The following is a 25657-nucleotide window of genomic DNA, read 5'->3' on the forward strand; positions in this document are numbered from 1 at the left end:
ATTTGCGACTTGTCCTGAGTGTGGCTCAGCGATGAAGGGCCGAGAGTACCATGTACACGGCCCACGATTGAAGCCTGAAGACAGTTACTCCGAACCTAAGAGGCTGGGCGGTGGGAACAAGGTATTGGATCTGGATTCTGCTGGACTTTGCCCACTGTCCTGACTTTGAACTTATTGGTCGGTCCTCTTGGGTAGTACGTAGGACACGGGAGCTTTTTGTCTGGGTCTTGAAGTTTCCTCCCTTATTTTCTATTCGACAGTTCCCGAACCATACTTTTTTTCCTCTACTCACTCTCGCTCTCACCCGTATAGTCAGCTGTATTCGTCTGTTGAACCCTTTTTCAACCTTCCGTGCGTTCCAGCAGCAAATCTACCTTCGTTCCCTTCTTCACTCAACTCGACTCGGTGCCAAAACAAAATCGAAAAGTGAAAGAAGGAAACAAACCAACATGTCTTCAGCCGAACCCGCCTGCTACAACGCTCTCGGCAACCAAGTCTCATATTCTTTTCCCTGTGCCACTGACGACAGTCTCACTCAATGCTGTCCTGCCAATGCGACCTGTGCCAGTAACGGCTTCTGCGTCAACGCCGGCGACGAAGCCATCACGCCGTACTTTTGGTCCGGCTGAACCGATCCCTGCTGGGAGGATCCTGGGTGTGTCTCCTTGAGAAGGATTAGAGCGTTTCGTATGGTTATTTGAAGCAAGCGTTGACCCACAAGAAAGCGGGCAGAGACTTTGTACTCCTTTATCCCCCCAGACCATTACCGGTCTGGCTCGGACCAGACACTTCAGTCGAGCGTTATTAACAACCCCTTTGATCCGCTTGAGCCGTCTGGTCAGGGGTTCAATTGCTTGTCATTCAGCCACGAAGAGCGCTGGCCCTCAAATCCTGGATGAATGTCTTATCCGCTTCGAGTGTTGCGTGGATGATTCTTGACCTTTCAAGTAGGGTTGACATTGGAGGATTGGGTCGATTCGTTGACAGCGAATTGCAGGTGCTAAGTGCCAAAGCGCCTCACTTTTTGCAGTTCAACGCAAGTTGCAGGGAAATTTCCCGCCGAATTTGGCGGTTGGTGCCGCCGCTTTTGGAAGCGTTTTCCCCAGATGCCAAGAACGCCAGCCTGGTCTGCCTCCACCCACGAGGCAGGTCCTCATTTTGATAGAAGACAGCAATAAAGAATAATCAATGCACACCCAATGATTGTTTGACAGATGACATATCCATTATTCTAACAAGGCCCTCAAAATCCCCCTTTTCTTACTTTTTCTTACAGTGGATGAAGCCTTCATTCGACGAGCATGCGTGGCTCTAGCCAGGACTCGTCCTTTGAGACCGTGCGCATTCCTGCAGCTTTAGGCGACAGAGAGAGGGGTGCGATAGAGGTTTAATCACTACCTAAGCCGACAGGCAAGGCTGTCATCTCTTATCCAGTACGAGGCTGACCAGGGAATTTAGTTCTTAATTAGCGACTCGGAGGCTTCCCTATCTCCAAGTACCGAGTATTTTGTTCGGAGTAGAGTTGCTTTGTGGGCGAAAAGGCCGTCTGGGAAGTTACATAATACGAAGCGGGAGTCTGGCGTGAAACCTTTATCCTGGCGTCGTACCGCCTGATCCGGCAAGCAGCCGTAACAGCACCTGAACGTACAGCGTAATACGGCATTTTCTAGCATTGAGACTATCAAACATGCCAAAGAGGCATTGGTGGCGTTATGAATGACGACAGCGACCCCAGGCAGGCGGTTAGGGAGTCGATAACTACTGGGAATCAGCTTGAATAGGCCGATTGACGCCCACTTGCATGTACTTACAGTAGCATAAATGGACTGCTAGTTGAGTAATCGAGTCGCCGGCATCTAGGTGCTAGCATGGGAGAGTCTTACTATGGCATTGCACTTGCACTTTTATGCCTATGCTATGATCTTCCATTTCATGTGCTAACTTTGTGCCTCGTTGGGGTCCTGTGATATTCCTCTTGTGGTCGCCACCCCTTCGCACCAAACACTGCCCTTATACCCCTATGTCTCTGAGACAGCTCCCTCATTCTGAGTTCACCATGATCCTTATGTTATTCCCCGTCTCTGCGGTGTTCTGTCGTTGTATGATCCGGCGAACAACAGATATTCATATGCAATCTACTAGCTCCTTTATGCTATGGCAATTTGGAAAACATTTGTCTTGAACTGGCCATATAATCATTGAGGACCCGACTCGGATCAGCGGCTAGGAGAGGGGTAATTCAACCGGTGGTCTAGCAGAGGAAGCATGCAGCTCGCCCGGTGTCGTTGCTGAACCGTTGTAGTCTTCGGGTTTGGGCGGAGGGTATCCATAACCATATGGTTTGGGTTCAGAGGCTGACAGGGTGTTGTTCCATCTCTTCTGACAGCCGAAAACGAACCAGCCAACACCAATGCCGACAGCAACTGCCACTGGGATACCAATTCCCAGTCCAACTTTTGCTCCAGTGCTCAGACCGCCATTGCCACCAGGAGTACTTGAGGTTGTGGCGGCGGGGGGGGCTGCTGTTCCTGAACTTAACCTGTCTGGGGCTGTCGTTGCGGTTGAAGCGGTTGTAGAAGAAGTTGTAGGGTTAGAAGGAGAGGAAGATGAGCTTGGGGGAAGAGTCGTCGTCTCGGCTCCGCTTCCACCGCTTGAGCCGCCTCCAGTGATGTTGAAATAATGGCTGGTTGCAGAAGGACTAGTGTCGCCTTCAATGAAGATCTGAAAGAAGAAAACTCTTGACTGGCTGAGATCTCGTTGTGTCGTGACAGTCCAGAGGTAGGACGAAATGTTGTCTCTGTTCTCTAATGCGAGTTGAGTCACGGTTCCGCAAGAGAGCGATAAAAGGAAGGACTCACGAAAGATATATTCAAAGCCGACATCTGGAAGTTGCTGGTATAGTACGAGCGAGATGGCCTGCTCTATGGGGGTCCATTGAATCGTGAAAGTGGATCCAAAGACATAGGTCGGGTTCAGTGAATTGTCGCCAGCTGTACCGCCAGGTCCAGGTGTAATGAATTCGAGTTCCTGGGCCACAGCCAGGAATGTCAGCAGAGGAGTGAGGAAGAGTAACCGCATTGGGGCGAGAGGTGAACTGTCAAAGAATGCAGAAAGAGTTTTATGGCGACACCTCTTAATCTGGTGCTGAGGACGAGAGCAAAATCAGATCCCGCTGCTGGTCGTTCAAGTGGCCTCCTACAGAGGGCGACCGGAAAAAGGGGCCAAGGGACGTCTGATGATTAGACAACGTTGCAGCATCTATATTACATACAGGGTCTGGTCGGCGCCTAAATGCGAACTAAAGATAAGCCTGAGGTGTCTCGAATCTGATCTTGCCGCCCCTTTCTCCTCCAATGTGAACGTGTGTTTTAGAGCTGCCAATGCCATTTTCATTGCCGCTTTGAGCTTGTTACCATAAGTGGTTGGCGCGAGGCTACACGGTAACGGCTAGCAGGGGCCTATTAAGTAGTTATGTTGCGTTTATCAACAAGCAAGGTAGCGCCAACATGTTGTCACAGGTTGGACAGATGGACTCTAGCACCCCTGCAAGTTTCATCTGTAGTGCCACATGGAATTAGCCCAGCCAGGACTTGGAATCCCGTGCCCGGCTTCGACCTTCATTCAAAACGCTACTTCCCACGCTTTGTTAAACACCCTTTCACAGAAGATTTTCACTTTAAAGGCTATTCACCTTATTGCCTCCTTTAGACTGTCAAACGCGGGTGCAACTTCGACGCAAGACCCAAATCCTGGCGGGCTAACCCTGGCTACCCTTACCCTCAGCCCTCTGGCCCCCTGCGCCTTCAGCCATGCCCATACCTTTCCACCAGCAAATATGTTATTACGACTTTTCTCCCAACGTTCACTGTTAGGCATCGTCCTTGCCATTGGCATCCTCATTCTGTTGGCTTCCTTTCGATTTCCCGAGTATCTCCATACTACCAACAGTCCCTTGCCCCTGGTGACACTGACGCCGACACCTGCACCTCCGGCACAATTGTATCCGTACTGTGATGATACCTTCTCCAATTTCGAAGATATCCTGGTAGTCGTCAAGACTGGCGCAAATGAGATCCACGACAAGCTCCCCACCCAGCTCTTGACCGGACTCCGTTGCTATCAAGACATCCTCATCTTCTCCGATCTCGAACAACGCATCGGCCCATTTGTGGTTCATGATGCATTGAAAAACGTTTCAGACACGGTCAAAACCCAGAATCCCCACTTCGATTACTATCGCACCCTGCAAGACTACAAGAAAAATGGACAAGATATTACCACTCTGAGGCAAAAGAGCGGCAAGGAAGCTTGGGATTTGGACAAGTACAAGTTCCTTCACATGCTGGAAGACGCATGGAATATGCGACCTCATCGAAAGTGGTACATCTTCATTGAGGCCGATACCTATTTAGTCCGCACAAATCTGTTACTCTGGTTACAACGTCAGGACCCATCACAACTTCTCTATCTCGGCTCTCCAACTTATGTTAACGGCGAAGGCTTTGCGCATGGAGGTAGCGGCGTGGTGCTATCCGGAGCCGCCCTGGCCAAATTTGTCAACGGTGACCCTGGGATCGCCGCGCGATATGACCAGATGTTGAAATCTGAAACATTCGGTGATTATGTCCTGATGAAGGCTCTACGCGACAAAGGAATAGTATTCAGCGGTCGCTGGCCTATGCTCCAAGCTGAGAAGCCATCAACTATCCCCTTCGGCCCCGGACCAGACAATGGAGTGAGGCATTGGTGCCAACCTATCGTCACCATGCACCACATTACCCCAGAAGAAGCATGCGATCTCTGGGAATTTGAGCAGCAGAGGAAAAACCCTAAGGTCTGTTTTTTGTTCCTATTGTCCATACCAAGGCAGCAGAAGCTAAAATGTTTTACAACAGGAACCTCTTCTCCTGAAAGAACTTTACCAGGACATGATCAAACCCAAGGTCCATGCTACGCGTGAAGATTGGTACAATCTCTCCGATGACCTCGTGTATCGACCGCCAGACGTCATTGGCGATCGACAGAAGTCCCGCGAAGATATGTCGGCGCTAGAACGTGAGGCGCACCTCTCATTTGAGCATTGTGGCCGAGCTTGTGAAGAACAGCCTCGCTGCTTTCAGTACATGTACTCGGATCGGGAATGTAGATTCTCCTACTCTTATCGATTGGGCAGGAAGCATCATCCCGAATCAGGGACGACGTTTATGTCTGGGTGGAATTTGGCCAAGATCGCTCGGGATCAAGCTGCGAACCAGTGTTCTTCTCCAGGATGGTTATGAGCAACATTATCCCATCCATTTTACTCTCTGACATCGCCATTCCTTCCTCTGCGTCCGCCCCCTCAGTGCCTGTTTTACTCGGCTTCGATAAGCTCAAGAAGCTGAAACAATTCAAATACTACGGCCCGGCCCTCCCAATCCTGGCACATAGCTGCCCACGTGACGCTGTTGCCGCCCTCGCCTAGTGGCGTCATTTCTGCGACAATTCAGGCGCCCTCACCCGTTCTAACTGCTGGTTCAGCAAAGGCCCCTCCATCCAGAACTACTGTAGCGAAAGAGTCGACATTTACGAGTAGAATGCCGCCGAGGAGGCCACCCGACCTTATCTGGCAATGGAACTGGTTGAATTTCCTTACGTTTCGGAGAAGAACTTCGCCAACGAGCTTAGGAGGAAGCTTAAGATGCTGCATTGTAATCTCGGGGTACTAAAGAAGCGCAAGGGCAACAAGATCATGATCATTAACCCGACTGAGAAGAATACTACGGCGACTACAAGATGCGCGGGAACTACAGACTGCAGAGCGAGCCACCGTTCGCGTACTTCATGTAGGACCTGTCGTATTATGGAATCAATGGGGATGTGGATGATAGAGGACGTGTTATCAGGGTGGTATTGGATACTGTATCGAAAAGTATCGCTAGCGCTAAGAAGTATCGCGATACTTTTTCGATACCGCCCCTTATAGGCATGCAGTAACTAGGGGAGTCCCGCCTAAACATTAGTTAAAGGGGTAACTTAAATATAGTAAGGTAGCCACTAAAGGGGGGGAAGAGTAAATAAAACACATCTTTAGCGAGATCCCTTAATTTTTAGTTACCCCACCAACTAAGTTTTAGGCGGGAGTCCCCTAGTTTTAGGTACCGCATACCTATAAGGCCTAGTGGAGTGGAGTATGGCGACTTTTCGATACAGTATCGAAAGCCACCCTGGCTCATCATATTCTTCTATGTCGACGATATTATGATAGTCTTTCACAAGCAGGATACGGACAAAAGCCGAGAACTTTCTCTCACACCTTACAAGGCGGTACACCTCTCAAGATCAAGGGAAGTACGAGCAGGCGGAGGAAATGAATCGACGAGCGATGAGGGGGTACGAGGAAGTCCTAGGAGCGGATCGTCCCGACACACTGACGAGTGTGAGCAATCTGGCAACGGTACTTCAAGACCGAGGGAAGTACGAGCAGGGCAAGGAAATGAATCTGTGAAAATATGCCAAGGCGCTAGTAATTCGGAATAAAAGCGGCCTTCGACACGCCCTCACGTAGTTAGCGACCAATACAATTCTACTCGTTATTTTACAAATCAACGCGCGATGAGGGGTTACGAGACTGTACGAGGGGAGGGCCTTGCCGACACATTGACGAGTGCATATGGTACTCGACAACGGCTGACTGTGAGAAATATTTTTTAATATCCACACACTCTCCGTAGTGGAAGATGTATGCTAGCTAGCACTGACCAACACTGGAAATGTACATTCATTGGTTTATTTATTCAGGGTCGACATGGAGGATCACCCGGTAAAGTAGTAGCGACTATTGATCAGGTCAAGAGAGATGCGAAGATCTAGCCATTTCTAGTTGATGGCTCGTTGGATTCATAATGTCACCATCGCAGGGCTGGTATATCAGCAACAGTCAATCAAGGCAATTGGGAGAGGTCGGTATAGCAGCTTTTTGACAAGAGCAGTCACCAGGCACTCTGGGTATGAGAAGCGTAAGCTGGGCCTGCTGACAGATGTTGGCGTCGAAGTCTCTCAAAGGGGAGTCCATTCAACTCCCTTTGAAACCTTTGATGCTCCCTCGTCAAACAGATGGATTGAGGCACTCTATCCGTCTGGTACAATCTCAGGGCCGTAAAAGCTGTGTCTATATGGACGAGTTATCGCCGTCTATTGCTTGCCAACCCCGGACTCCTACGTTTCTTAGCCATTGACTCCTGGTTGGTTGGATCATGCCAGTAACGAGCGATGTAGAGAGATGCCTTGTTTGACATCTCTTATCAATCCAACAAAGATCATCACGGGGCGTCCAAGACCTTGTTCACCAATCGAACCCCGCATCCTTTTTCCTGCTGGCGCCGGCAAGCATCACAAACGCGGGCGCTTGACCTTTTGACAACACATTCCGAGCAAGATACTTCGGCTAGTGATCTTCAAACTACTGCAGCAGTTAAGAACCCGATCCATGCCCCATCGAATCATGATATCTAATGTTCGAAAGCTATTGATCCAAAATCGAGAAGCAGGGATGACCCGACTCGCACATAGGACTGCTGAAAAGTTGTCCATGTCAGCGTCGCACAGGAAGGTCGGACGACCAAGCTTTTGTGATCTTCGGCGTTGTGCAAAGATTTCGAAGAATCTAAGTGTCATACAATTCTTCTCGCTGACCAGTTTTGTACCACATCGTGGTCTTTCCAATCATCTTGAAGCGAATTTGATCCTCTTACTCTCTACCACAGCCGGCAGACTGGCGTGTCCAGGCGATGAGCTGACTCCCGCCGAGAACGTCTCTGCGTGGTCCTCAGTGCCCCCGGTGCCTTTGGACTTCTCGCACAATTTCTTTATTAGAATCCCCCTTTGGAGTCGATGAATGAGAATGATGTGTGGTACAGTGTAATTACAGTGGACCCTTGACTACCGGAGACTTATCATGCATGATGACAATCGCTTGATCGGGAAGCAAACGAAGTCGACGAGTCGAGCATACAGAAACAGGGAAACGCATTTTCAAGGGATCTGCGTCATTGTGGAGGAGTGAAGTGTCCACAGACATCGCGTGCCTCGTTCACTCCCCGTGGAGGCCTATGGATCGCTCCCAGACCAGAGAAGTAATCATATCCATACAAATCAGCAGCGAAAAATTATTTGACTGGGGCATGCTTTCAGAAAATATCAAGGCATGATGGGTTGAAGCGCTTCAGGCCGGAAAGGAAGCGAAAATGAGAAAAACAATGCAAATTCACCAAGATATTCACCCGACTTGATCGACGCCTCTGCCGCCTTCGCCGGACAAACCGGGAACCCCGGTCCAGCTAACCGACTAGCCGACCCTCAAGCTTCGCAACGATGCGACCTTCCTGATCTTGTTCTATCTAACCTTTAGATATCCAGGTACAACCTTCTGATAAGATCGATATCTTCGCTGTTCTTACTCGCCAATTCTTCCTTTGTTGCGAAAACAAGGTTGACTTGTACCGACGGATCGATCCTATTGTGGATTCATGCCCTCCGTAGGAACAGGTTTTCGACCACTTGGATTGGCAAGCATGTTTCTTCTGTTCGCCCTTATCTTGGTCATTGGCCTCGGCTGGGTGATGGGCCATTGATGAGGGTGCAGGTATGGTGGCAACTCCCACTACACACGCGACCTGATGTGGATGAAGGTAGCATAGTTCCTCGACTATCGCATGACGGTGCCAGAGTTGCGGCCAGGGCTTCAATAGTCGCGAAGGTCATTATTATTGTAATAAAAGTTGGACAAAATATCTTGTTTGAACAAGAAAAAGATGTTTACATCTTTGACCATATCTCTTCGTGAGATTTCGAGATGCAGTTGATCTCCGCCACGTCCATACTGATTCTTCTGGCTTCGGTTTCTGCTCAATATTTCCCCGCCACTCCGAAGAATGTGACTGTTGTCAATTCGCAGATCGAAGATGGGGTTTTGATCTCATTCAAAGAGGTATGTATCTATCAGTCAATGTCATTCTCTGCTAAGGGATAACAATGTCAAAATCACAGCCGGAAATATGCGAAACGACTCCTGGGGTACGATCATATGCTGGTTACGTCCATCTACCTCCTGGCATCCTGGATGATCTCGGCGTCGGCCAGAATTACACAATCAACACATTCTTCTGGTTTTTCGAGTCTCGAAAGGATCCTGCCAATGCTCCCCTTTCTATCTGGTTGAACGGGGGGCCTGGAAGCTCGTCCATGATTGGCCTAATGCAGGAGAATGGTTCGTTAATGATCTCTCGACGGGGACGTCAACAGCTTGCGCCTAACCTGTATTTTCCCCCCTAGGACCATGCAATGTCAACCATGACTCCAACACTACAACGCTAAACCCCTGGTCATGGAACAATGAAGTCAATATGTACGATCTAGACCGATCAAATTACGGATTTCTCCCACTGACCCTATTGTCTAGGCTTTACATTGACCAGCCCAATCAGGTCGGACTATGTTATGATGTCTTGAAAAATGGCACTCAAGATCTGCTCGACCCATCCGGCGACGTGATCATCAGCAACTTCTCGGAGAGTGTCCCTGAGCAAAATAACACTTTTCTCGTCGGAACGTTTCCAAGCCAGCTTCTAAACTCCAGTGCCAACGGGACCACCAACGCAGCACGAGCCCTTTGGCATTTCGCTCAAGTGTGGTTCCAGACGTTTCCAGACTACAAACCCAACAACAACCGCGTTAGTCTTTGGACCGAAAGTTACGGTGGACACTACGGTCCCGCGTTCGTTTCCTTCTTCCAAGAGCAGAATGAGAAGATTGCCAACGGGACCTGGAGCGAGCGGGGTGAAACGTACGAGATCTATCTTGATACACTAGGAATCATCAACGGCTGCATCGACACTCTGATTCAAGAACCGAGCTATCCCCACATGGCATACAACAATACCTACGACATTCAAGCCATTAATCGCACTACCTACGACCAGGCAATGACCAGCTTCACCGAACCGGGCGGTGTGCGTGAACTCATCGAAACATGCAGAGCACTGGCCGCAGAAGGTGACCCGGAAAATCGAGGGAACAACGCTACTGTCAACGAAGCATGCTCTGCGGCCAACGATGCCACCTGGGACGTGGAGGGGCCCTATGTGGAGGTGTCTGGGCGAAACTACTACGACATTGCCGCCATAGACCCGGACCCGTTTCCACCCAATTACTATATCGGATATCTCAACCAGCCGCACGTCCAAGCCGCGCTGGGTGTCCCTGTCAATTACACCAACCCGGGCGGAAACGCACCATACTACGCGTTTCAAGATACAGGTGACTACCCACGCGGTGGCTACCTCGAAGACCTCTCCTACCTGATCGACAGTGGGATCAAGGTGGCTTTCGTCTACGGCGACCGTGACTACGCCTGCAACTGGATCGGAGGTGAAGCCGTATCCCTGGCCGTCAAATACTCGCATACCGCTGACTTCGCTGCCGCCGGCTACGCCAACATTACTGTCAACTCCAGCTACGTCGGTGGTCTCGTCCGACAATATGGCAACTTCTCTTTCTCCCGCGTCTTCCAAGCCGGCCACGAAGTACCAGCCTACCAGCCCGAAACCGCGTATGAGATCTTCCGTCGCGCGCTGTTCAACTTGGACATCGCATCCGGCACTCACAATACGGCACAGAACGACAGCTATTCAACAGTTGGTCTGTCACATTCTTGGTCCGTGAAAAACGTCCCTCCAGCCAGTGATCCGCCTGTGTGCTACTCGTACAATCCGCTCGCGACGTGTACGGACGAGCAGCTCGATAGCATCATCGATGGATCGGCGCTGATTCAAGACTATATTGTCCTGGATAAATACTCGTCGAGCCTGTTCCCCGATCTTGCCAGTGCTGCTAACGCTACGAGCGGCAATTCTACAAGTGGGAACGGAACGTCAAGTGGAGGGGACAGTGACAATGGGAACAGCTCGGGAGGAGGAAACGAGAACAGCGCTAGTTCCGAAAGACTCGAAAGAAGCCTGTGGCTTCCGATCGGTCTTACAACTTTCGTTGTGTGTTGTGTATGAGGCTAGTGAGTCTTTGTAAGTATATGTGCAATTATGCTGGGCTTTATGTAGTGAGGATTAAATTTTTTTTTTTTTTTTTTTAACTTGCTGCACCTCGTAGTGGCACGTCTTATCGGGCCATCTCATCCGGCACCCCCCCGAATCCAACAGGGAAAGGAAATTCTTTCACCACGGCTGTCCTCAATTTAAGAAATTGCAGTTCTCAGAAGGTCTCTTTCGTCACCACAGATCAGTACCGTCGAGCCTGCTAACACATTCTTCTCATGAAGACCCAACCTCCCCGTTTTCTACAGAGAAGAGGAGCGTCATGGCTTCACTGCTCCCCAGGCAACAAAGTAACAGCTTCCTCCCGACCTCACCAAGACACATTTACTCCTTGCTCCATCCTGAACGAACAAGTGGAAGACAAGAGCCTTATACCAAAGCAAGAGTACAGCATACCCCCCACCTTTTGCGAATGCCCCTTCATAGATGGCTCGATCCCGGTGGGGTTGATTTATTAGCCCAGCTCCTCGGAAAACCTAAAAGAATTCACCTTCTCATCCGGCAGACGGTCCACGAGTCCCTTCCGGTCCCCTAGAAGCCATTGCTCCAGCCCACCCATACTGCGAAAATAGTCCTTCCACAGCGACGGATCGTGCGCATAGAGTACCGATATGTGGAATCAGGCTTTCATAAACCATTCAGGATCCTTGGATCTTCTTGGCACAAAGTATGCGGACTCGTACGCTCATTCACGGTCTGAACCAGCGTCTGGATCTTCAGCAAAGAACTTCATGTACCCAAACAACAATAACCCAACATGTCCTTGGACATGCTTTGATGGAATCCAGATCAAACAGCTGACCCAAAGTATTATACCCGATGGTCAAAAAAGCAATCTTGGTGAAGCGATGTCGGAAACAGAAACTCCATTCGCGAAGGCAGATAATTCGCCCCTTTCTCAGCCTCGTCAATCTCCGAGACAAGTTTTCGATAGGTTCTCGGGGTTTTGATAAGGTAGTAAAAACAGGCTCGAAGTGAGATGGCAGTTGTGTCAGAACCAGCAAGACTGCTCGATGTTATTATGTCTTTGCATCATCCTGACATGATGGATAGCTTAACATGTTGTTAGACATGCGATTCATCATGTCCCTCCGGGTAATTTGACCATCCTTGGCTTCTTTCTCCCTAAGTTGTGCAGGGAAATCTATTCTTCCTGCCTGCTTCTTTTCATTGTCGTATCTTCGGATTTCATCCTCGGTGATCTACAATAATGTCATCACCCGCATGGTCAACGCACACTGAGTCCTTATCTGTATAAATCGATAGAGAGGATCCAGGAGTTTCGGAAACGACTTTTTCAACATCCGCACAAGCTTTTCATTCCCCAACAGCCATGGGTGGAGCTCGGGGTATTGGCCTATTATCTTGACATATTGTAGCGCACTGTCAAGATCCCCGATCATATTGTTCATGTCGCAGCGCTGTTCCATGAAACCGAAGGATGACCGGTTGACCGGCTGACCCTCCAGATCCCGCATGCTGTTGATGAAAATGGCCGAACATTCGTTGGCGTATGGTTCATAGTTTCGCATGTTAGCCATGGAGAACAGTTGGCCTACCGGCTTCTTCAGATTCTTGTGGTATGTGGGGTCACGAGTTGAGAACAAACTATCCATTCTCTGACCATCATAGAAAGGACTCATCGTGAAGGGCGTCCGTTCCAGGTCAGAAACGAAGACGTTTTCGACGAAATATTGGAACCGTCACCTGCCTTCAAAAATTTACTCCCAATCCCATAAATTAAAGGAACCATCGACGAATCTGCAATGGCGACATGATTTGGGTCCATCCGCACAATAGGTCCGTACTTTTGGTGAACCGTTCGATACTCGACAGGCGCTTGTCCTCCAGCGACGAGTGATAGACGATACAATCCAGAGAACCGAGCGATGAATGGGCCTGGAAGATTCCTAGGCCTCTTCTGAAGGCAACGCGAAGGGAAGTGATTAGATATGGGGCAACGACGGCAATGCCCGCGTAAGTCAGAGGCGAGAAGTTCACCTGCGTCGTGGCCGACGTTCTGAATTCCGGATCCATCAGTCGAACGGCAAAGCCATTCTTCTCCTGCTCATATATTACGGTTCGTCTGCACTGCAAACCGCGGAGACACGCGGCTCCAGAGAGCCGCGAAGTGGTGCCGCATTCAAGATCGTAGTCGTGGAGGGTATATTTTGATGAATTGCATGATGGGCGTTTATGGGTCGGCCTAAGGCGGGCTTCATCCTCACTGGTCCTGCCAAAAAGGTTGTATCATGAGCCGCACGATGTCAAGACCTTGGCCGGTGGTCCACTTTGACGGTGAGTGCTGGGCACGGCGTTCCTACTCAGTTGATAATCCCGCGTCTGTCTTTGCGAGGAATCGGTTGCGAATGAGACACATAGCACTTTTTTCATCGGATGCCTAGGGGCCCCACAAGATTGTCCTCGCTTCCGCCCTTCCCCGGTCTAACCCCAGATTTCTACCCCGGGATGTGGGCGGTCAGAGTATTGGCGATTCATGTTCATCTGGAACAAATGGAAATATTGGCATCCATTCGGGATTGGGACTGCCCTCTCCAAACTTCACGCTCGACATCGTGGCGGCTCAAAGCACAAGGGATACCTTGCATCAGGCGCATTGTGCTGTCATTCAACTAGAAAGATGTTGAGGTCCTCCCCGCGCCATACCGCTTGGGAACCCCGCCTGAAGTCAGAGCCTTCGTTGGAATGATGTCAAATTTGAACTTCAGCATTTCCACCAGTGGAGGGTGAGGTCTGAGCCATCTGGTAGACGTCTGGGTGTGCATGTGAGTACCATCAAAGCACGACATATACCAGGTTGGTGCGAGGGGATGAGAACTGAAGTCTTCTCCGACTTCCTATGAGGAACTTGGCTTCACCAACAAGACTGCATGTTCATTGAAGAAATCTCTCGGTCGGCCCCTTCCACGGGTGGCGACTCTTTAGAGAAGATTTTCGTAAGACACCAATTTCCAGACGTTGCAATTCTGTACGCGCGATCCTTTATGTCCTTGCCGCAATGGATTCCAAGCAAGTCGATGCGCCACGAATTGGGATCTGGAACACTCCAAACTGAAATCTGGTAAGTCACGTCCGCATTTCTTGATGTGTGTGAGGGACAAGGGTCATTTTAAACATGTCCGTCCATTCGTGCCTATGGAAATTCTTTGGTGTCTCCAAGAGATCTAGATGAGTCCCGGTGATCTCAAGGCTAGGATCAACGTATTCATGAATTGGTCTCGGAACAGCCGGCGTGTGGGTAGATCTCGATATCGCCTTCGCGGATAAGAAAATCCCGAGTTGGTCGCCTGCAATTAATCCGCAGTCATTTCATGGGGTTTTCATGAAGAATTATGGCAACAGGATTTGCTGAAGAGAATTTGAATGATGGAAGAAAACGGGGATAGGAGAAGCCCGATCGATGGTGCCCAAACACGTTAAAGTGAAAGAATAGCCGATCTGGTGCCGAACGCTATCTTCGCTATCGTCGAATAATGGGGTATGATCCCCCTACAGGGGTCCGTTGATCGGAGGACTGATAAAGTCGATTTTGAAGTGCGTAGACCTCGTTCAACCAACATGTCTCAGATGTTTGGGACTTCCAGGCAAGGAGGTCCCATTTTCTCCAAAGGAATCGTTTCATCCGAAGCCAAAGAAGGTTGGACAAGATGGGATCGATTCAACCGGCCAGTGGTCTGGGTGAAGATACAATTTTAGTCTTGGTCCCTAGAGATCCTATGAGAGAGGTCATCAATGGATTGGAAACAAAGTTCCCCGGAGTCAAAGTTCGTTGGCTAAACACCAAGGTCCCCGCCGGTTTGATGAGAACGGAGGATATGCCTCTGGAGATTTGGGACGGTGTCACGATTGTGTGCGCTTACCAGATTCCTGAGGCGTCATTGCTTCCCAAACTTCGATTTGTGCAGTTGACATCTGCGGGAGCCGATCAATGTGCCCAGAATCCGCTGTACAAAGATGAGAAAATTACGTTCTGCACCTCGAACGGTGCCCATCCGTGAGTCCCTCGCGCCGAGCCACTCCGGGAGACTAACGTAATCTTGCATTTCAAGACCTCAGATTGCCGAATGGGTAATCGGAACTTGGCTGTCTCATCAACATCAATTCGGGAAATACGGCGATTACATGAAAAAGAGTTATTGGGAACCGGCATATCAAGCCAGTTTCGAGGACTCTTCCGGTCTGCGAATGTAAGTCTTCGCCAGCGACCAGGCTCCAACGTTCTGATGGAATATCAGGGGCATCTTAGGGTACGGGGCGATTGGACGGCAATGCGCCAACCTTGCAAAATCATTGGGGATGGATGTCATAGCCTTTACCATGCGTGAGAGGCGAACCCCTGAATCCCGAAAAGATGATAGTTATTGTGTTCCAGGAACGGGTGATCCAGACGGATTGATACCGTCGAGGTGGTTTCATGGCACGACAAAGGAAGACCTCAATAATTTTCTGAGCCAGGATCTCGACCTTTTGGTAATCTGTCTCCCACTCACCTCCTCGACTCGAAACATGATTTCCAAGGAACAATTTGGTATCCTTTCCAAAAAGAAAGCCTTTCTGTCGAATGTCGGTAGAGGGGGGCATGTACATACCGCTGATTTGATTACGGCTCTCGAGCAAGGGCAGATTCGAGGCGCTGCGATCGACGTAACTGACCCAGAGCCGTTGCCGAACGACCACCCTTTATGGAAGGCTCCCAATCTGTTCATAACTCCTCACGTGAGCTGGGTATCGGGCAATTATTGGAGCCGTATCCTCAATATTCTTGAGCATAATCTTCTGGCTCTCAGTGACGGCACACCTTTCGTTAACAAGGTTAACAAAGAGCTGAATTATTAGCACTCTCCAGTGTTGGAGACAACCACCAAGTAGACTGACGGGGGAGGAGGAGGGAAAAGGAGGTACTAAAATAATAGGGAACGATCGAAATCGGAGGAACATGTGACGGGGGGGTATTATTCTGTACACCAACTTTTGTTATTCTGTACACCGGAAAACCTGCTTATTCTGTACACCATGCCTCAACTCTCCTTATTCTGTACACCACCACCTCTCTCTCGCCTTATTCTGTACACTTAACGCTCTCATCCTGTTATTCTGTACACCGCGCTAACAGAGCTTGTTGCCGTTGGCCCGGCGATGGCGAGAAAACACTAGTAAGTGGCGTAGCTGTGGAGGGGTGACGCGTTAAACTCTCCCCGTTATAGGTGGTTGCGAAGCAATAAACACATTTGATTCCCTTTTCCTTGGTAGATAAGTACCGTGCATTTTGAGCTTCTCTGTATACTTTGTAAATTATTGTGGCCTACACAGCCGGATTTGTGTAGAGATCCCCTGCACGGTCGATACCTCGTGCTGACTAAGGTAACAAACCAGCGCCCATAGGCTTGGGAGGACCGCTCATAAGCCGGAGGGGGAAACCGCCCATGAACCGGGGGGAAACCGCCCATAAGCCGGGGGGCAACTGCCCCGCTTATGGGCGGTTCCCACCCAAGCCTATGGGCGCTGGTTTGTTACCTTAGTCAGCACGAGGTATCGACCGTGCAGAGGATACCATCGTTAACCATCATTTCTGCATTCTATATAGGCAGACTTAGGTGTTGTGACATCACGTATCTTCGAACTGCGCAGATAACCGGAAAAATAAAAATCCGGACCAATCAAAAGCGGTGTACAGAATAACAAAATGTGGTGTACAGAATAACATTACCCCATGTGACGAGGCCGGGTGTCACGGGACAACAGCCACCAAAATATGCTGAGATAGAGATCACATACTCTATACACCACATACATTCTGTCACTTTGTCTCCCAAGTTTTCAGCACTTCGCTCCAACAGGTCGGCACCGTTGGACAGGCTGGCGCCTCAAGGGTCAGGCGATATCTGAGTAGGGAGGCGGTCGCAGCTGCATTGATCGATCTTCGCCACCAGGCATAGCAGACCCGCTGCCATCGTCAAACCAGCCCGTGAACGATGATCCATAACCTGCTCTCAGGCTAATCCAACATGAATCCTGAGCTGCGAAGACAAGTTATCAACGTGTATAAAGGTATGGCATCATTGTAAGGATTGTTGACGTATACGGTCTGAAACGCTGATCGATTGCCAGAGCTCCTGGAGATGGGTAAACATTATCCCTTGGGCTATGAGTATTTTCGACCTCGTCTGCATAAAGCTTTCATGTCACAAGCTCACCTGAGAGACGAAGAGCAAATTCGGCAGGGAATTAAAAGAGCCGAATTCGTGAAGAAGGAGATTGAGGCGCTCTACTTCCTCAAAAAGTACCGTTCGATGAAGGAACGATACTCTTGACGGCGTCTGCAGACCACTTGCACTTTGTTCTTGTGGCAAGACCAGTCTGTATTACAGCGCAAACGCGAGGTGTTTATGCTAGGAGGCATCAAAGCACAGAAGCAGGCTCCGTACCCCTACAGCGAACCCATGACCGGGGCTCCACAGACAGACCCGTGGTATATGTCGCCATTTTGATGCACCAGAGTGGCCACAAAATCAACGCTCCGAGAATCATGCATAATTCGAAGAAGACGGTTTCTTGGATTCAGGATATACAGCCCTGGGTCGGGGGAAGATAAACGCTTTGGGATGTGTTGGTTTGGGATTCAACCGATAGCGCACCCTTCCCATTCTCACTACTCTATTACTTTAACTCATCTATCACCGGATCTTGTATTAAAGATAGCCCGTATCCAGCAGACCATACAGAGAGATGGATGAAACTGCTGCCTCGTTTGGTTGTTGGTCGAAACCCTGCCAAGCGCTGTCATTGTTCACAACTTAGGCACGGGGCGGGTGTCCAGTGAGAGGGCTCCTCCCATCCCACTGTTCTCTTGCGCAAATCGAACTCAACTCGCAATCAGCACCTCACTCGCTCGCTCATTAACCATCTCCATTGATATCTTTGCCTATATCAGTTTTCACCTTGCAGTCGGCACTGTGTTCTGCACTTGGCCTGCCAACATTCGCATTTACCGTCTTCTTCCCGCGCCTTCAAGCTTCCCACCGCATCCCAACCTCTCGACCGCTCCTCAATCTACTGCTCACCGCGTCGACAGAACGCTGCGGCGCCAGACAGGCTCACCCGGAGCTTCACGAACCCTTCTCTCTCGGCATCGAGCTCCGCAGAGGATCTCATGTTGAAGAAACGAAGAGTTTGTCCACCCTCTACCCGAACCTTAAGTACCCACAAAGCCGTACCAGCCTCCCCGCCCCCGTCGTGTTGCGCCTCGACTGCACAAATTCGAGCAGACATTAGACAAGTCGGTCTGCCTCGTTAGATGGCAGATGGTGCATTCCAGTTCCATCAGCCTGGAGCCGGGCAGTTTTATCCTGCGCAACATACAAATCATCGGAATCCAAATCGGGCAAGCTCGCCTCCAGGGCCACGACGACCATTCAACCACGACACTCCCTCTCCTTCAAGATCCCCGGTGGGCCATTCCGTTGGTCACACCTTCAACATGTATTCGCAGAATGGATATCAGACGCAGCATGGCCTGATGAATGGAGCGCAGAATCATCAGCGGTACGGGAACATACATCTACCAAAATACCAGCCCCCGCACCATGGCCATCACAATGTCAGTCAACACCACGGACAGCACCACCACGGTGGACAGTTAGGACACCAGCATAATATCTCCTCCGGTGGTTTCCAGTCGACGACCCCTCACCTGCCCACGTATAGCCACGAACATCTACAGAACGGCAATGGGAATGGTCTCTCTCATGAAGATGTGGATGAGCCGGACAATGAACATTGGCGGGAACAGAAACAATTTTGGGAGGAGAGCAAGGACCTCAACGGACCCAATCAGCGAGCGCGGACGGTGGCGCATCACTCTAAGGGCGTTAGCTATGTACCGTTAGGAGCAGCCGCAGAAGATCTCCAGACTGAACACTCTCGAGTCGTGACGTCGAACGAGCAAACCTCCAGCAGGCAAACTTGGGATGAGCTCGATCTGGGTGGTCAAGGTCTTTGCGCACTGTCTCCCGTCCTATTCAATCCCTCATATCATTTCTTGAAGCGTCTGGATCTCGTGTACAACCAATTAGAGGCACTTCCGTCGGAGATCGGACAGCTGAAGAATCTCGAGCATCTGGACGTGTCGTTCAACCAACTCACCGAATTGCCTGAAGAGATAGGGATGCTCACAAATCTCAAACAACTTCTCCTGTTTAACAACCACATACAGACCCTTTGTTATGAACTCGGATTCTTGTACAAACTGGAAGTGCTCGGCGTTTATGGCAATCCTTTGGAGCAAGGGCAACGCGACAAAATTACCGAAGGTGGGACTAGAAAATTGATCGAGTATCTCCGTGAGAGCATGCCAGGTTTGTTTCCTCCCCCGGGCTTTTGTTTCTACAATCGGCTAACGAAGAATTGAGAACCCCCGCCTCCTCGTGAGAGAGCGTGGCACCAGCTCGAAGAAATTGCGGACAACGACCCCACGCAGGATACCGTCAAGGCCTTGAGTTACAACATCTTATGTGATCGCTACGCTACGCAGTCACAGTATGGTTATGTGGCCGAGCGCGTTCTAGGATGGGGTTTCCGCAAGACTCTGATTCTGGAAGAAATCCGCGAAATAAATGCCGACATAGTGTGCTTGCAAGAATTAGACCGGACCAGTTATGATGATTATTTCCGACCTGAACTCTCCGTTTCTGGGTACAAAGGATACTACGCGCAAAAGAGTCGTGCAGAGACCTTGGGTGATCTTGCCAAATTTGTCGACGGCTGTGGTACATTCTGGAAGGACAAGAAATATGTGGTGCTGGACACTCAACACCTTGTTCTGGGAAGGAAGGCTGTTGAGCGACCTGGTGCGAAGGCTTCTGCAGACATGCTCAACCGAGTCTGGCAGAGAGATGATATTGCCACGGTCGTCTTCTTAGAAAACCGTTTGACGGGTTCGCGGCTCATTGTTGTCAACGCCCACATCTACTGGGATCCTGCATACAAAGACGTGAAGCTCATCCAAGCCGCGGTGCTAATGGAAGAACTGTCCAAGCTTGCCGACAAATATGCGAAGATTCCTCCGGCCACGAACAAGCAAGTCTACCGATTTTCTGATGCAGAAGATGAACAACAGCCAGAACCGGGGCCGTCATTAACATACGGCTCTGGACCACAAATTCCCATGGTCATCTGCGGAGATTTCAATTCCGGAGCCGGGTCCGCTGTCTACGATTTGTTCACCAAGAAGGGAATGAATGCGGAACATGCTGACCTTGACGGCCGAGACTATGGTGCATTCTCGCGGGCCGGCATGTCACATCAATTCACATTGAAGTCTTCGTACGCCGCAATCGAAGGCGAGATGCCTTTTACGAATTACACACCTTCTTTTGCGGACGTCTTGGACTATGTCTGGTACTCCGCCAACTCTCTCCGAGTGGTTGGACTCCTTGGCGCCATTGATCCGGACTACCTGAAGCGAGTTCCCGGATTCCCAAACTTTCACTTCCCCAGTGACCATATCGCGATCGTGGCGGAGTTCAAGGTCGAGAAGCAGCGAAATGCCCAGAAGACAGTTGAAGCCGATTTCGGACCCACCACAAAGAAGTAGTCCCGTCTTTTCACAATGGATGGACGGCATGTTTTCGGTTGAAACGTTTACCTATGTCATGTTCGTGGCGTTCTTTGCAGGGAGCCGGTGTAGCACCAACCAACATTGAAAGGAAAGCATCAAAGGTGGTTTGTTCCGGGGGGGAAGGGGAATGGAAAGGGTTAGGGTTTTCAAAGATGATGGGATGGGATGGTTGTTACAGTGGATGATATTTGGGAACACACAAATTCCCTTGGATGGGGATTTTGGCCATTTAAATTCTACAGGTCATCTGTTCAATTCGCTTTCTTCCATTCCCTCGTTTCTTTGCAATTCTCCTATGCTGAATAACTTGTATGGCGTGTTTCGGTCTTTGTTATGTGTACACTGTACATGGTATGTCCTTTCTGTTTCTGATTGTTGATTAGACATGGAGAAAAGATCAAATTGTTGGTCTTTTTTTTTTTTTTTTTTTTTTTTTTTTGGAGTTTTCTATCCGCAAAGCCATGACCAGATTCAATGGCTCTGGTACTTGGCTGCAGCCTGGCCTGCTCTGCATCAGATCCAGAGAAACCTCACCGGGGAATGTCATTGAGTCTTCTGAGCAGCTCATCTGAGATGGCAGGGTGGTTTTCCTGGACGCACTCAAAGGGTGCTCATCACTGAGGGATGCGGGATTGTATCTCCATGAACGAATCTCACAGACGATTGTATGGTCTGTAGTAGGCCGTAGAGATTCTCTAGAAAACCTGGCAGACGGCGTCGGACCTCGTCGCATCTTCAACTCTCAACACCGGTTCATGGCCATTACCTGTCAATGGCTGTGGCTTCCTTTTTCCATCGTTCTTCTTCAGCCTTCCTGTGCTGACTTTCGTGTAATTCCTGGATCTGTCGTTCTAGCTGCATTTTCTGCCCGAGTAGATGGCCTCTTTTCGTCTCGAGGGTTTGAATATATTTTTCATAGTTGACTGATCCCTGCTGCAACTGTGGTTGTCGTTGTTGTGTCTGTGACTGCCGTGTCTCCTTTATGGACGGAATATATCAGTCGTGCACCACAGACGGAGAAATCTGCGCATGAGCAGATGCTAGAAGATTTTATACCTTTTCCGTATCTTCCTGGCTCATCTTCAATATCGCACCAATCAATGCCCCCGATCCAGCTATACCGGCTACTCCAAGAGCGTAGACCAGCGGTCTAATCCTACGACTGCCGGAAGCGTGATTGGCAACATTTTGGGCTGGCCCCAGAGGCTGGCTTGGGGATGGAGCAGGTCGCAAGGAAGCTGAAGGAAAAGAGGTACGAGGGGGAGGCATTATACCTCGTTATAAGCCATTGATGTGGCCTCACTCATACAAAGATTGAGATCCTTCTCCTGTATTCTCAGGCCTGTTGTCAAGTTCCCTCACGAGCTTCTTGTCGGCCTGCGATATTGGAGAAGGGACCTTGAACCGGAAGGTTACGCGAAAACGCAAGCTTAAGGCGGCAGGATGTTCAATAACGCGGATCTGTTCTCAGTTAGTCGCGGAGGTTCTTCTGATGAGTGAACGCGTTTTGTCCACGACGTCTTTTCCCTTGTCATGCTATATACCATCGTGGCATAAGAAGTTCAATATTGGCCCATAATGGCAGACGAGCCTGGCTCCCTTAATTGGCGCCTCAGTTCACATCCCATCACTCTCCTGACATATCTAGGCTTCCGAATAGGTATGTATACGCATCATTGCTCACTCGACCCCCCTTTCCCTCTATCCAGTGTCCATGTCTACTAACAATTAATCCCAGGAAGCCTATTAATGTACCTCTTCGGCGTGCTCTTTATACGCAACTTCGTCCTCGTCTTCATTCTCACCCTTCTCCTCTTGTCCGTCGATTTCTATTACTTGAAGAACATCGCCGGTCGTCGTCTTGTGGGTCTGCGATGGTGGAACGAAGTCAACCCTTCTACTGGTGACAGTCACTGGGTCTTCGAGTCTGCACCGGAGGGCAGCCGAATCGAGAACAAGACGGATAAAAGATTCTTCTGGCTGAGCATGTACATTGTGCCTGCTCTGTGGGTGGGATTGGCTATTCTTGCGATCGTGAGGTTGCAGAATCTGATTTGGCTGGTCACAGTTGGTATGTTGGAGCGTCACGTTCAAATCCATATGATCCTCTGAATGCTGGTGCCACGGGATGAAACTCTTCAGCACTTCAAACTTGCTGACCTGGCGTTCAATAGTGATCGCATTGATTCTCACCGTTACGAATACGGTGGCCTTCTCCCGCTGCGACAAATTCAGCCAGGCTTCGAGCTTCGCGGGCTCTGCGTTCGGCGGAAGACTGGCTAGTGGTTTTGCGAACAATGTCTTCGGACGCTTTTTCAAGTGAAGAGAAATACTGATTTGCCGAGTTGGTGATTTGAAAAGGAAAAACTGAGACGAATTCAATGGATCCGGGACGCCTTCATTTATACTACAGTCACGTTTCTTGAACAGCTGTCACAGGCTGCATGCTCTCTTTTGCCCCTGCAATCGGCGTATCTCGCGAAGCGAAGGAACTACTTGTGGCGAAAGGTACAAATGTGTACTGAGACTCCACCACGACGGCCATGAGCCTGTCACCCAGGAATCAAGGGACTTTGCCCGGTTCAAGTCCCTTCACACCAACAGTCTGCTTTGGGCCCGAAATGAGTCATCCATAGTCGGGAGGAAGATCTGACACGGTTGATTTCACCACAATATGATCACCACCACAGCCATATAGCGGGCATCATCACCTGGGCTCTGTCACGATCCAGGAGTTCGAACAAGACAGACCAGGTCAACATCATTGACTCATGTATGTGGCCATGGAAGGCAAATGCGTGTACCCTTGAGCCACTTCCTCCAGCGTACGCTCCAATTCATTTTACGGGCAATCGAGGTGCATAATGAATGATTCAACTGTGTCATGATTCTCTCTTGCTTCTTTTTGACGTTTTCTATTCATTTCGTTTGTTTATCCTACTATGAACTCTCCGACACAGACAGCCATTCATTTCTTCCTCGCTTCCTCCTCCAACAGGCTTTCCTCCATCATCTCAAATCCTTTCAAGGCTAATCCATACCGCTCCCAAACAGCCGGATTGTATCCGTCGGCAATTTTTTCTACGAATTCGTCCTCGCGCCACCTCTTGCCAATGAGCTCTTCAAACGTCTCATTGACACCTCGTTCGATCGCCCAGACCGCCTTATACGCGGCGCCGAGTGCACAGGCATTCTCGCCAACATCCAGTTTGAACACTCCCTCGGAACCACCGAGAACCTCACCTGCAACTTTGGCGATTGATTTGTTTCGACTGCCGCCGCCGACGAGGTAAATCCGACGTGGTTGAGGTGGTAAGCCGTTGGCCGGGGAGGAAACAAGTTCCCTAGACCGTAAGCGTAGAGAGAGAAATTGTGATTCAACAATGACTCGTGCGTCCTGTTCGGGGCTTTGGGGAACCGAATCGACGGGCGTCAGTGTCTCCGTGTGAGGGTCGTAGGAAAAGTGCCATTCGCCAACGGGGAGATTGGGTATAATTTCTGGCCGAGGAAAATACAAGCCCAGCTGCATTGGCTGGCTTGGACCTGACTGTGCCAAGGGGGGCGAGGAGAGGAGGAATTTATCGAACTCCGCCCAAGAATTTGCATCGGGAATATTGAGCTTGGAGTTGATTTTATTACGGACTTCCTCCCTCGCTAATCCACCATTCTTGTAGCATAACATGAACATATAGAGACCAGACGTGGTCGGGGAGTTGAAGAAATGTGTGGAGGGGTCCGGCTTGTACTCCGACGTGGACATTAAGAACGTTGTAGACGTACCGAGGGAGACCATTGCGTCGTTCGAGCGTAGCGGCAGGGCGAGGATCGTGGACGGATTGTCTCCTGTCGAGGCGATGATCGTGCAGTCTTTACTGAATCCGTGCCGCCGAACAAAATACGCGGAAATCGTTCCCAGATGCGCGCCGCCATCTTCTGGCACATCGCCTAATTTTTGCTTCAGTGCATCGGCGCCCGAAGGGCCTGCAGCCAGCTCGAGAAGTTTCTCATTCCATTGCCTAGCTTTGATGTCCCAGAGATTCATCCCGCACACGTCTGATATATCGAATGGCGCAAATTTACCCAGGAATATCGTCGCGATCCAAGAAGATACAAGAGTTATCCGGTATGTTTTGATGTATTTGTCGGGGTATTTGCGTTGAAACCGGAGAATTTGTGGGCCGGTGAACCGATGGTGGGCTTTACTGCCCGTGACATTCGCTAGTTGACGTTCATTGCCGAGAATGGCATCAAACTCATCGCATTCCTTTTGGGTACTTGCATCTTGCCAATTGGGACTGAAAGGGTGGGCAAAAGCGCCGCCCAACTGTGATTCAAGTGTCTGGTTTGGATCGAGCTGAGCCAGAATTTGCTCAGCATCGGCGTTCCAAAATACGCTTCCATGCTGCATTCCGGAGCCGCTGATACCTTTGATTCGTTTAAAATCAAGGCCGTCGTCCTTCAGTCTGGTGAGGAGAGTATCCATGGCCTGTAACCACATCGCCACGGGGGCAAAGACTTCACGTTCGTCTTCATTGACGAGAACTCCTTTTTCTATCTTGAATCCTTTGGCATCTGCATCGAAGTCAAACTTGGCTTCGTGAACTTTTTTCAGGCTCGAGTCGACAACCAACCCCTTTAGTTGTTGGGTGGATAAGTCGAAGCCAAGATATAAAGGACCCGAGGGCGACATGGTGATCTTTGACACAGGATGAAGCTGGCAAGGATTTGACCGAAATCGATGCTTTTCTGCCCTTACCAGACAGAGGTCGAGTATCAATCAATTGCACATGCAAGAACCTTTGCTGGTGTGATGAAAACAGGTGGAGAAATTCGCGTTCGGATGAGGTGTGAGTTTGAGTTTAGGATGCGGGAAATGCTCCGGTGGTCATCTTGGCCGTGGCTTGATGATATCAGCCTGAAATCATCACAGAAG

At 49.9% G+C, this 25657-nt stretch overlaps 9 protein-coding genes across 9 annotated transcripts; 6 read left to right on the forward strand and 3 right to left on the reverse strand.

Annotated features, from left to right (window-relative positions):
• Window positions 1–2223: 2223 nt before the first annotated feature.
• Window positions 2224–3078, reverse strand: Z518_08646 (uncharacterized protein; the record flags this gene model as incomplete). Its single annotated transcript, XM_013414386.1, has 2 exons — window positions 2224–2804; window positions 2859–3078. The coding sequence occupies 2 exons, from the start codon at window positions 3076–3078 to the stop codon at window positions 2224–2226; spliced, it is 801 nt and encodes a 266-aa protein (XP_013269840.1).
• Window positions 3079–3835: 757 nt separating this feature from the next.
• Window positions 3836–5279, forward strand: Z518_08647 (uncharacterized protein; the record flags this gene model as incomplete). The annotated part of the gene is made up of 2 exons (XM_013414387.1): window positions 3836–4834; window positions 4896–5279. 2 exons carry the CDS (start codon window positions 3836–3838, stop codon window positions 5277–5279), a joined length of 1383 nt encoding a protein of 460 aa, XP_013269841.1.
• Window positions 5280–8833: 3554 nt separating this feature from the next.
• Window positions 8834–11042, forward strand: Z518_08648 (uncharacterized protein; the record flags this gene model as incomplete). Its single annotated transcript, XM_013414388.1, has 4 exons — window positions 8834–8968; window positions 9028–9247; window positions 9313–9385; window positions 9440–11042. 4 exons carry the CDS (start codon window positions 8834–8836, stop codon window positions 11040–11042), a joined length of 2031 nt encoding a protein of 676 aa, XP_013269842.1.
• A 1247-nt stretch (window positions 11043–12289) lies between these two features.
• Window positions 12290–12730, reverse strand: Z518_08649 (uncharacterized protein; the record flags this gene model as incomplete). The annotated part of the gene is made up of 1 exon (XM_013414389.1): window positions 12290–12730. The coding sequence occupies one exon, from the start codon at window positions 12728–12730 to the stop codon at window positions 12290–12292; it is 441 nt and encodes a 146-aa protein (XP_013269843.1).
• Window positions 12731–14755: 2025 nt separating this feature from the next.
• Window positions 14756–15944, forward strand: Z518_08650 (uncharacterized protein; the record flags this gene model as incomplete). Its single annotated transcript, XM_013414390.1, has 3 exons — window positions 14756–15102; window positions 15158–15295; window positions 15344–15944. The coding sequence occupies 3 exons, from the start codon at window positions 14756–14758 to the stop codon at window positions 15942–15944; spliced, it is 1086 nt and encodes a 361-aa protein (XP_013269844.1).
• A 1169-nt stretch (window positions 15945–17113) lies between these two features.
• On the forward strand, window positions 17114–17419 carry Z518_08651 (uncharacterized protein; the record flags this gene model as incomplete). Its single annotated transcript, XM_013414391.1, has 2 exons — window positions 17114–17156; window positions 17217–17419. The coding sequence occupies 2 exons, from the start codon at window positions 17114–17116 to the stop codon at window positions 17417–17419; spliced, it is 246 nt and encodes an 81-aa protein (XP_013269845.1).
• A 983-nt stretch (window positions 17420–18402) lies between these two features.
• Window positions 18403–20700, forward strand: Z518_08652 (uncharacterized protein; the record flags this gene model as incomplete). Its single annotated transcript, XM_013414392.1, has 2 exons — window positions 18403–19462; window positions 19517–20700. The coding sequence occupies 2 exons, from the start codon at window positions 18403–18405 to the stop codon at window positions 20698–20700; spliced, it is 2244 nt and encodes a 747-aa protein (XP_013269846.1).
• A 1602-nt stretch (window positions 20701–22302) lies between these two features.
• Z518_08653 (golgi apparatus membrane protein TVP23) lies at window positions 22303–23047 on the forward strand (the record flags this gene model as incomplete). The annotated part of the gene is made up of 3 exons (XM_013414393.1): window positions 22303–22384; window positions 22463–22795; window positions 22899–23047. The coding sequence occupies 3 exons, from the start codon at window positions 22303–22305 to the stop codon at window positions 23045–23047; spliced, it is 564 nt and encodes a 187-aa protein (XP_013269847.1).
• A 645-nt stretch (window positions 23048–23692) lies between these two features.
• On the reverse strand, window positions 23693–25414 carry Z518_08654 (uncharacterized protein; the record flags this gene model as incomplete). The annotated part of the gene is made up of 1 exon (XM_013414394.1): window positions 23693–25414. The coding sequence occupies one exon, from the start codon at window positions 25412–25414 to the stop codon at window positions 23693–23695; it is 1722 nt and encodes a 573-aa protein (XP_013269848.1).
• Window positions 25415–25657: the final 243 nt, after the last annotated feature.

The sequence above is a fragment of the Rhinocladiella mackenziei genome (genome assembly GCF_000835555.1).
Source record: "Rhinocladiella mackenziei CBS 650.93 unplaced genomic scaffold supercont1.6, whole genome shotgun sequence".
NCBI classification, from domain to species: Eukaryota; Fungi; Ascomycota; class Eurotiomycetes; order Chaetothyriales; family Herpotrichiellaceae; genus Rhinocladiella; species Rhinocladiella mackenziei.